We start from the raw sequence: 11,357 nt of genomic DNA, 5'->3' as shown, positions 1-11,357 counted from the left end.
GTTAGTCACAATCAGCTTGTCCCACAAATTTCAACTGGTCTACTCTAAGCTTAAATAAAGCTGCAGTCCTAACCCCACTGAATTCTATGGGATGTATATCAGGGTATGCCTAGTTAGGATTACAGCCTAAGCCTAGAGTCAGCTCACATATGGCATCTTGTTTGCTTTCAACTAGTAATGAAACACTTCAATTTAGTCCCACTAGGCCAGAGTTATAGCTACCTAAAGCTATATGTGGCTAGCAGAGTCAACTAGCTAACTTCATATTCTTCTTCATCTTGGTCTATATATTTCTAAACACAAGCAAAAGACGTTTCATTATATTAATTTTTTTTAAAGAAAAAAGAAAGTGGAGTTTTTAAAGAGGTTTTTCAAGGGTTTTCAGATGTTTAGAGGGTGTTTGCAGGCTTTTTAGATAGTATTTCAAATATATGCATTTCACATAAATGTACGATTCCTCAGAACACAACTCGCCGCATAAACTGGAAGTTGCCTGTATTGAAAATGCAGTATTATTCGCCTTATCTATTTTAGTCTCAATTGATAGGTGATCTGAATGCATTTCATGAGCAGGGATTTTCTAGATAATTTAAGCAATGCAACTGTGCCACTGAGAATACACAGTGGGAGATTATTGTTAGAACTAGAACCTGATTTTGTAACTTCTCAAAGGAGCTCCATGTGTTTAAAAAACTGACAGCCAGCAAACTCATTTGCAGCACTTTAATTGTAGCATGGATATTCCTTCATTGTCAGAATTAATTTGTTTGTGCATTTCCACATTTGCTTCAATGTCGTGGAGATACTCTCCCAGAGGATGGCTGAGGCAGCCTGAATTTTGCAAGCTGAACGTCATAATCCACAAAGGTGTATGATGTATAATCATGGTGCTGCAGATTCTTGTAGGTAGACATGTCAAATGTTTCTGGAGCAGTTTCAACTGGCGGCTCGACCTCTATGAGGAGAAAATATACTTGTGAATTCAGAGATAAAATAAACACCACGTTATTTCTGGCCGAGTCAGATTTCAGGGAGATTTCTCAGTCTGTCACTGGAAACAGCAGCTAACCACTGATATTTTATGAGAAATCAAAAATATACTATATTAAACATAACTTGAATTTGAACATGTAGCAATCAATGCCTTAAGTTACATAAAATAAAAGGTATACATCTAGCTGCAACTGATTTTGTGAAGCTTAGTATGTTTCTTTTAATATTCTCAGTCAGGAAAACTAATGACAAGATTCAAAACAGGAGCATGTGCATCTGAGACTATCCCACACGTGCAATTCAAGCTTTGTTGTTGATTTGTATCACAACCATTTTCACTGTTAGAGGCAAGAAAGTGTCTTTCCCTGGCAGCGGAAGTGCTGCTGTGAAAAAGAAGAAAGCACAGCTCAGACTAATAATAATAATAATAATAATAATAATAATAATAATAATAATACCCAGCCCATCTGGCTGGGTTTCCCCAGCCACTCTGGGCTCACAGCACTGGTCTCCCCTGCACATGCATGTTCTGCTTCGGGATCAAGGGCTCAATGGTTGAATTTTTGCAGATTTTGAAACTACTCCACAGCTTTCTACTTCCAATGGAGTATTCAAAATAAAAGAGAGTTTGCTGTTGAACCTAAATCTAATTAAAACTTTATAAAATTAATATTGAAAAGATATTTGCATTTCGCCTCCCTCAGAGGAGTATTTAGCTCCCTACTAAGTTCACAAAATCCGTAAGATGTTCATCCTTCAATAAACTTCTACAAAAACATTACACGGTGCAATAAGAACCCTGTCACTGCCATGAAACACAAGACTGGTGCTCCTTTGCCTCTAACATATAAAAATTCCCAAGGAAGCATCTCCCAAATTGAGAAATTGGAGACTATTATGACCACAACTAGTTTATATGACTCAATATTTTACTCAACATTGCATTCTCATTCACCTGCCTTTAACAATGAGCCGTGTATATTTTTAGATCATTATTTTTATTTTTATTTTAAGATATACAGAGTCCCCTCTATGCTCTGTATTATGCCTTGGCCAGTAGGTGGAGGACATAGAAAATGGAAACAGCAGAAAAGCTTGCACCTAGTGTTAGAGAGGCAAAAGATTTTGTGCCAAGCACTCGATTGACAATGGGAAAACTCATCATATGTTGCAGCCTCTTCCTCTAAAAACAAAGGACTTTAAAATGTTTATGCCCTGTATAGAAACCCACACCATATTTGGCTTTTAGTTAGACGGACATCAGCATCAAGTGGTTCCACTAACTTCCACTGAATTACAACTTGACAATTAAATATGGTCTGCTTTAAGGTTTCATGTTTCACCAACCTCCCCTTCCTCTACGCTTAATTGCAGTTATCTCAATTTTTCCTGGGCTACAACCAAGTAGAAATGAAAGGCTCAAAGCATTCTCAGTGTATAGTCTCAACAATGCTTCTTCTAGTCACCACTGCCCTCTGCTGGATACACAGAAGCCTGAACATTTGGGAAGCTTCACAGTAATGGTGTGTGTAAAATTAGCACTCAATTAAATAGTTTCTTCCAGAAGGCTTCCTTACTTTTCATGCCAGGTAGAAGTCACTTCAACTGGCTTGAGTATTATTTTCTCTGCCTTGCAGAGTGACAAATTATTGGGGAGAAAATGTTTTAGTAAAAAAAAAAAAGATTTTTAAAGAATAAGATGAGTGTACTACAGAATACAAGACAGAGGAAGAAGAAGGACATAATGAAGAACATGGATTGAATGGGTGAACTTATCCAGTCTTTGACATATTGGGATGGGGTGAGGGGAGAGAGAAAGAATTGATTACTTGTGAGGTTTTGGTGTGTTTTGAGACCAAAGGACTCCCTCATAGTCTACAAACATTACAAGACCAAATGTGTACGGGAGTTCCAATATCAGAGATATATTACTAGGGGAGAACATATGAGAAAGGCATGTGCTGTGAATGTCCCTTGTTGCTAATGCTGGATTCCGAAGCGATATCTTTGCTAGCCTGAAGGCAGAGCGTCCCCATCATTCCTCTGGTGCCAAAGCTAACTTTGTTCCTTGTGATCGCATCAGCACAGCAGAGCCGGTTTATACATCTACAAGAGAACTGTGAAAGGAGGAAAAAGACAAGAGTCGAGAGTACTGGAGGAACAGACAGTCCCAGTAGAAAATCAGCTGTTAAGCCTGAGGGCAAGTGCTGGGCAGGAAGAGAAGGAGACTGCAAAATAGATTGCTCAATGGCCTCATTGTGCTTCTAGCAAAAGTGGAGCAAAATTCCGATTTTGATAAGGCAGCCTATATGAACTCGGCTCAATTTGGCTTTGAAGGACCTCCCTTCCTTTTATCACCTTTCAGTATTTCAGATGGCTATAATCACTGGTACAGAAGAATGCTGTGAAAACACGTACTGCTTTCTCCCACCAACAGTCTAAAAGCCAAGCAGGAGAATCAAAGCGCAAAGAACTAGACAAAGAACTCATCAGCAAAGCAGAAAAGTCTGCAAAAACAACTGCATTAAGCTCTAGAAAAGAGCAGAAGAGATTCCAGAATGTTTTCAGCAATGTCAGTACTCAAGAGTACAAGATATTTGCTCATAAACAGCCCTCAGCCCCCATAGCACATCAGTGTAGAACAAACAAGATAAAGTGATACCCTGTATAGCGCTTTGTTGTTCAGTCTGAACTCCTGCTTCCAGGGCAATCTCCTCCTTCACTGTGGTTTCTGCCGCTGGCACTCTGCCATCCAAAACCTCTCCTTGTGGCACAGCAGCAGTTCTTCCTTCCATGTCAGTCTTTTGTGCCTCCATTGCCACACTTCCCCCCTGTCTTGGCAAAGTCAGATTTTGAGCTGCATTTTGTTGAGGCACTGACTGAGTTCTAGACAATGTACTTGCAGTTGCTCCAAGGGGAGATGCTTGAGGGGGAGACGCCTCCAGTGGCTTAGCTACGTCTGTTGGCCTCTGACTCTCTGCAACTTTTGTTCCAAAGTCGGTGCTCTTTAAAAGAGCTTCTTCGTGTCTTCCGTTTGTGGCAGACTTTGACAAATCTGACCATAACAATTTGTCACCAGCTGTTGTCTGATGCACCTCCTTTTGTTTCACGGGGAATTCTGTGAATCCAGGACTATAAGGGAGCTTCTCAGCTGCTTTGCCTTTGACCTGCTCTTGGGGAACGTGTTTTTCGCTTCTTATCTTTGCTTTCTTTGTTCTATCACCAGAAGAGGGGGGATCTCGACTTGGAAATGATACTTTGGTTTTTATGGTATCTTTAAAGGCAGAATCTTCCTCATCAGAATCAGAGCTAGAATCTGACTCAGAGCTTGAGGAAGAGGATGTCTCTTCATCTCCCTTCTTCTTCCCCAAGCCTGCTGTTGAGGAAACAACAGACTGTCCCTCAAGAGAAGGAAGCTTTGCTCTCTGAGGAAATTTTACCACAGTTTTCTTAGCCAAGTATTTCCTCAGATCTTCATCTTTTAATTTTACAGCAGCATCAGGTTTAGTGTTAATTATCTCACCTTTATCTGTAAATTGTGGAAAAGAGGAGACAGCTTTTAAACGACATTCAACTGTTGTTTTCACACACTCCTTTGGTGCCAATTACATCTACAAAATGGCAAAGAACAATATCATTTTGGAATAGACTGCTTCAAACACACCCATTAATATGAAGTTATCTGGTATAAACACCAGTCTGGAAGCTCAGTTTCCGTTATACGCTGCATTTCATACAAAAATGTCAAAAAGTGTCCTTTGCTTGCAGAAGTCTCTCACAGGAACATGAAGGTTATTTCCTCCTCTTTGTGCCACGCTGCCTGTGAACATCATTTCATCAGAAACGCTCTGTTCCAACCTGTGAAATGTGGATGAAAACACTTTCCTATCTCCTCGAGTGCATTGTGAAGAGCACACTTAGCAGTGTGAAGAGTATATTTAGCACTGCAGTATCTAAGTACCTCAACTACATTCAACACATTTTGTGAGAAATTTATTCAAACAAACTTTCAACAGCAGCAATATAATCTGTTGGGAGTGCGATCCTCCTATTTTATGGTTTTACATGGAAAAGAAAACATTTGCCTTTTCCAGTATTTGTTTATCATGCAGAATGCATATTTTGCCTTTCAGTGGTGCTTCCTGGAGTAGGACCTTCCCTTGTACTTAACATTCAGAAGCATTCTGCCTTTATACACAACAAGTTTAACCACCATTTATAGACCTATCCTACAGCAATTAATCTATTTTTGTTAAAAGCCACCATCAGTATTTCTTGTGGCAGTGAATTACGTACATTGATTATATTGACAACCTCTTCTTCAGTATTAGAAATACTCATCAATGAAAAAGATGTAGTGCTTATGCAAGAGCTTAAGAGACAGAAGGAAGATTTATTGGCCAAGACTCCCCCCATATGTTTTGCAGACTTCATGATCTAGGAAGTGCACCCAAGATTCATTGAAGAAAAGGGGAGGGCCACATTTTCTTTTGACTCCTCTGTAATGTGCTGGGTGCATTTCCTTGATTTGTTACCAATTGTGTCTGAGCACCAATTAATCACAGAAGGTTGTATTTTGGAGTCAAGTATGTAATCATAATGCAGGGAATCAGTATGTTTGGATCTTAGGAACGATAAAATTAATCCTATTCTAAGTTGTTCGTGCACCGAGAGCATAACAGAAACCTTAGCAGAGAGTGCCAAAAGACATTAAATTAGCAAGACAGCATAAAACTAAACCAGAGTAGTATACATGCTATGAAGTTCAGACAGCTAAGAAAGAATGAAATCATCAACATGGAAATGAGAACTGACCATCATTAAAGACTGGGAAGAAGAGGACAGTGTTTAAAAGCATGGTAGCAGAATTATTCATTTTCAGATTATTGATAAGTGAAGTTAGCGTTGAGAAAATTAATTAGGGACTGAAGAAAACTTGTAACTTCAAAGTCAATGGCCACATTGCAGATACTTTCTAAGTAGCAACACTGAGAGCACCACAGTTCTCCACACTTAATTCTTGCACCCACACATACTCCTCAAGTGCTACTAAATTTGCTCCAACTGAAGAATGATCATTGCCATTGATAACCAGATTGATATATTGTAAAGTGGTTTTCACAGAGCTTTTAAGGATGCAAAGCACAAGGATGATATGAATAACAAAGGTGCTTACACTCCTGTCAGAGGAAAATACTAGATATCAAACTAGCATTTTCAATTCCATTAGCATCAGAAAAGCAACATCTGCGTAATCCGTTTTTATTTTCCATGAATGACACTCATGAGAAATTGTTTTCCTTCATCAGTGCAAAAGTATACTGCACACTCTTCAATCTCTAGAATATGCAGACTACTCCACCACAGCATGAGGAGCCCCAGGGAAAAACCAGGATGTGTTTTTTTCCTGTGTCAGTTTTTACAGGTCACTAACAAATTTGAGGAACCAGGAATAATAAAAGGTATAATAATTCCTTTCAAGGAGACAAGACAGGGAGTTTACAGCCCAAAGACATGTACATTTAACAGGACAAGAGTAAATTTTTAAGAGTGTTAAAAGAAGAAAGATACATGTCAATGGTTTGTTGCACTTTCCGAACTCTAAATACTCTTTTGTATGTTAAGATACCCTAGTAATTACAAGTTAATAGTTATAACAGAGTCTGGAAGAAAAGAAAGTTTAGCCAAGCACAGCTACTAAAAAACACACAAAGATTACACAAATAAGCCTGGATTGTGTGTGGACCCTGCCGTTTGTATGCAATCAGTCTAAATTCAGTGGGCAGTAACATACAACAAGGAAAAGGTATTAAAAAGCTTAAATATACTGTGTCAAAGAGAATCAAATTAAGGTATTGAATTTCCCTAAAGTAACATTTAAGAATGGCAGATGAGACTACAGGAGTGGTACCAATACCCTTCTCAAATTGCAGAATAGAAAGTGATTTTGTTACTGTTGGTCAATTTGAGTTCACTATGCATGAAGAATTCTATCAGCGACTGCTAATAAACAATCAAAGAACCCAATAGTAGATATTTTCCAACCAAATGTGTAAGTTTTATATGTATATATTCTGAAACCTATTTTAATGGAGATTGGAAGCTGCATGCAAAGGTTTCACATCTTAACGTGTTTAATAAAACAAGCCCACTCATGTATTTCACAAACAACCATGTATTATTATTCCCATACATTGTCTCTGTCTTCCCTAAGAAAAACACTGCTGAGGGACTCCCAACATTTTGACCATAACCTTACATTTATTGGAGCTGGTAATGCTGTTAAATATTCCCCTGAAATGATTTTAGATACAGGCAAGGCATGTGATGTAAATTTACTGCAAATAAAGAAAAATAAAGAAAAGCCCAATGAGCTGCTGGGAATGACATTGATGTAGTGAGAAATGTGAACTTCATTGGGTTGGCTAATTTCCTTGTGCTCTGCTTTCCTGTCATCCATTTGTTAGAAATCATTAAACTCTACAACAGCGATGAACCTGGCCCTCCTGGAGCTGTTGGACTCCAACTCCCATCAGTCTCAGCTAGCATGGCCAATGATAAGGGATGATGGGACTTGTAGTCCAGTAGTCCTGTTCTAAAGGCTAATTATAGAGACCGTTTTCCTAAAATATCTGCCTTCTGTCTATTACACTGAAATTGCTAAATGGAGTTTAATAGATTGACAGTTGCAAGTATTGCTGCTTTGAATGTTTTAATCTCTTAAAAGATGTTAGAATAATCCAATTATTTTAGAAATAAACCTTGATATTTTAGGTGAACAACCTGTGGCATACAATCTTTAAAAGTTGCTTTGCAAGTCCTCTACAGAATACCTAGAATATGGTAATAACCACTAGATGTAATTTTAAAAGTCTGAATCTTAACATTCTGCAGATCATTAAAACTGACAAACTTTGATCAATATTGTTACAAAATGTTATGCAAACCATCTTATAACTTGCATAATTAACAAATAAGAAAAGGTACCTTACTTTTTTTGGAGACTTTCTTACCATCCCCTGGTTTGGTGCAGAAAGAAACAGCAGGAGGTACACTTCGAAGCCCCCATGCTTGCAACTTAAAAGTCTGCAAAAGAATTAGAAATAAGTAGAAAATCTGTAATAATTAGAAAGACACTTGATTTAATAATGTCATTTATAATTACCCAGGCTACAAAAAGTATAAAGCACAATGTAGACAAATATGACTAAAAATCAGGCATATATGTACAGCAGTTGTGATAAAACAGACCATTCACTCCCTGCAATTCCTTCCAGAGCATAAACTGTGCAAATTAAGAAAACTATGAAATCTGAAATGTTGTCTTAACAAAAGCCTATGTTGCTACATGTATACCCATTTGTACCAACAAGCATAGAACATGCACAAACGTTTAGAAATATAAAAAGACATCCTTACTCTCAAACAAATATTCTTACTTCAGGTCCTAGGCATATATATCAAATGCTTATGCACCTGTGCAACTATACCTATTTTTTTCGAGCCTCACTTAAAGGGGCATAAGTTTGGTACAAGTAAATGGACTTTACTTTCAAATAAGGGTTTTGACACAACTCTGTGCAGATGAAACAGGTACAGTGCATACAAATGCTTTTTTATTATTATATCTGGAAATGGTTACAGATGCCTTGCAATTAAGTGGAATGTTAAAACTTGGTGCTAGCACACTGAAGTGTGCTTCTTTCTCCTGCTCCAAATACAGAACTGATTGACAAGTGAATGTAATGCACAATTTGGGGTGCGGGTGGGAGAGAATGAAGACAACAATATACACCTTCTGCATCATTGTAAAATATTACATTAATGTAGGTTAACATCTAATAAAGCCACCATGCCTTTTACCTGGGCTGTAAGGAACTTTATTATTTTACCAGTGAAGAAATTACTGGTAGGCTAAAAGTGGGAAGTGGCACTAAACATACCTGAAGAAATACTCACTGCAGAATTTATAGCCTTATACAACTAGAAGATTTAAAGCCTGCACCACAACAACCTATAGTTTATAGCACCTGTTAAACAGGAATATGAACACAGACTAAGCATGTCAGTACTTGCACTCCTACTTCTATTTGGTTTGTTGACTGCTTGTTACTCGAAGGTCTCCAAGTGACTTACAATTCTGCTAAAATCACAAATATATTATACCATAAAACAGAGCAACCAACAACCCCATAATAGCCACAGGAAGCTTTGGCAGCATACTATTAACAAGCAATATCATCTTAGTCTGTCAAAAGCCTGGGACAAAAGCTAAGCCTTTGCCTGGTGCCAAAAAGATGTCAATGAAGGCTTCGGTGGGGAGCAAATTTCACAGATACAAAGCCAAAACTGAAAAGACTCTCTCCTTTGTCATTAGCTTCCCTCATAAGGGGACCAGGAGAAGAGCCTCAAACAAAGATCTATGGGTCTCTCATATAGGGAGAGGCAATCCAGAAGAGACTGGAGTCCTGAGCAGGAAAGAGCTTTGTATGTCAAAACCATCACTTTGAATTGGGCTTGGAAGCATGCAGGCAGCTAGTGAAGTTGGAACAGACTAGGTGTTATATTGTCTATTCTTATAGACAAATTCATGGCTATGTTCTCTCTCTACTGTCAGAGTCATTATGCCTCTGAATAAAGTTGCTGAGAATCACAGATGGGCAGAATGCTGTTGTGTTCATGTCCAACTTGCAGGCTTCCCTCAGGATGCTGTAGTATAACTGTGCCACTGGCCACTGGCTTTATCCAGCAGGCATGTCTTATGTTGCCTCAAATCCATCACCAGTTGGCCAGGCACATTCTGAACTAACTCAAGCTCTGAACATTTTCAAAGGCAGCCCCACATAAAACATATTGCAGCAATCCAGACTTGAGGTTACCTGAGCACAGATTACTGTAGCCAACTTATCCCTACTGGATAGGTTTGCAAGTAGGCCACTAGCCTAAGCTGATGGAAGGAACTCCATGCAGTGGGGGGGTGTGTGTTACAGTGTTGAGTTCATAGTTAGGGGTTCCCTTGAATCTACTGCTGAAGCACAGGTGGTGGTGGGTGGTGGTAAAGTCTCTGCATCTGGCAAGAGTCCCAAGACAGAATGTAGGAGGAGGTAACAGGCACTCAAATAAGGCTCTTTTGGGTGCAGGTCCCATCAAGGCCCCTTGGGAAGTTTAAGATTTAAGGTTATAAAAGCAAGAGCACATAGTCAGATGATCTATACTAGTTAGGGCTGTTAAACAGCATTAGGTAATGTAGGATGCACTCTCTTACTTTAAAAAGAAAGAAATATATTGATTGGTCAAGTCCGGGTCCAGAAAATCCATCTAGACCTGCATTTATTGCAAAAAATCACAGTAGGCACTATGTGGCCCAGGAGCAATCAGGACTGGTTCATCCAATCCGTGGTCTAGAAATAAAATGCAAGCACTTGTCCCATGTGTGAGGGCTAGGGTGTCAGCAAAGCAGCCCTCAGTGAGGTAGAACAATACAGCAACAGGCAACAGCGATTATGTGATTTTTCCGTATCTCTCCCTAAATTAATGAAAATGTAATTTGCGAAGCATGCTCTAGTCTGACTTACAGTGCTTCTCCTGCTCGCCAAGGCCTTGGGAAAAGTTATTCCCTGGCTTTGCTACCAGAGATCCTTTACCTACACATGCCAGACTGAATCTGAGATCTTTTGGATGCAAATGTTGGGTGTTACCTCTGAGTGACAGCCTCGTCCATTCAATATCAATAAAAATAAATAATAGCATGAGAAGCCAAAATCAAAGAGGCAGCTAAGAGTTTGCCCATTGCCCTGCAGGCTTTGAAGTTACTTACAGCTAAAACTCTACTGCAGGCTTCCTCAACCTCATCCCTCCAGATGTTTTTGGGACTACAATTCCCATCATCCCTGACCACTGGTCCTGCTAGCTAGGGATCATGGGAGTTGTAGGCCAAAAACATCTGGAGGGCCGAGGCTGAGGAAGCCTGCCCTACTGCCATCTTCTAGGGAGTAAGTCCCACTGAAATCAGCAAAACTTACTGCCAAGGAATAATGCACTAACTCAAGCTGTACAACCCGGAAACGTCAGGTCGAATCCTGAAGCACACAAGGTCCGTCCACGGGCACAAACATTATAAACGGCACTGTGGCGACGGAGCGGCCGGCCCGAAAGCGCCTCTCGGATCTTCACCCTTGGTTACCTTGAGCACGGCAGTACGGCCGCAGGAGATTAGCAGAGCCGTCGCCATTTCGGCGTCCCACCCAACCTCGTCCCTGCTGCAACCTCCGCCCAGGAGGAAAAGGTCTCTCCTCTGTCAGGGGGCTTGCTCCGCCCACATTCCCTGCAGTATCCAATGAGCAGCGCTCTCTTGCTGCTGAGTG

The 11,357-nt window shown here is 39.8% G+C and overlaps 1 protein-coding gene across 1 annotated transcript; it reads right to left on the bottom strand.

Moving 5' to 3' along the window:
- Positions 1–709: 709 nt before the first annotated feature.
- On the bottom strand, positions 710–11,300 carry NDUFV3 (NADH:ubiquinone oxidoreductase subunit V3). Its single transcript, XM_053386813.1, has 4 exons — positions 11,177–11,300; positions 7,986–8,079; positions 3,656–4,522; positions 710–955 (listed from the first exon to the last, which is right to left on the bottom strand). The coding sequence occupies exons 1-4, from the start codon at positions 11,222–11,224 to the stop codon at positions 789–791; spliced, it is 1,176 nt and encodes a 391-aa protein (XP_053242788.1). The 5' UTR covers positions 11,225–11,300; the 3' UTR covers positions 710–788.
- Positions 11,301–11,357: the final 57 nt, after the last annotated feature.

The sequence above is a fragment of the Podarcis raffonei genome, chromosome 4, assembly GCF_027172205.1.
Source record: "Podarcis raffonei isolate rPodRaf1 chromosome 4, rPodRaf1.pri, whole genome shotgun sequence".
Taxonomy (NCBI): Eukaryota; Metazoa; Chordata; class Lepidosauria; order Squamata; family Lacertidae; genus Podarcis; species Podarcis raffonei.
Note: the sequence above shows the minus strand (reverse complement) of the source record. Positions and strands in the feature narration are given on the sequence as shown.

What these genes read in the sequence shown, in the direction of transcription:
- NDUFV3 (XM_053386813.1), bottom strand. Translation starts at nt 11,224, where the DNA reads ATGGCGACGGCTCTGCTAATCTCCTGCGGCCGTACTGCCGTGCTCAAG. An exon ending in GCCGTACTGCCGTGCTCAAG is followed by an intron (nt 8,080 to 11,176) that starts GTAACCAAGGGT and finishes ATTCTTTTGCAG; the next exon opens with ACTTTTAAGTTGCAAGCATG. An exon ending in TAAGAAAGTCTCCAAAAAAA is followed by an intron (nt 4,523 to 7,985) that starts GTAAGGTACCTT and finishes CACAATTTACAG; the next exon opens with ATAAAGGTGAGATAATTAAC.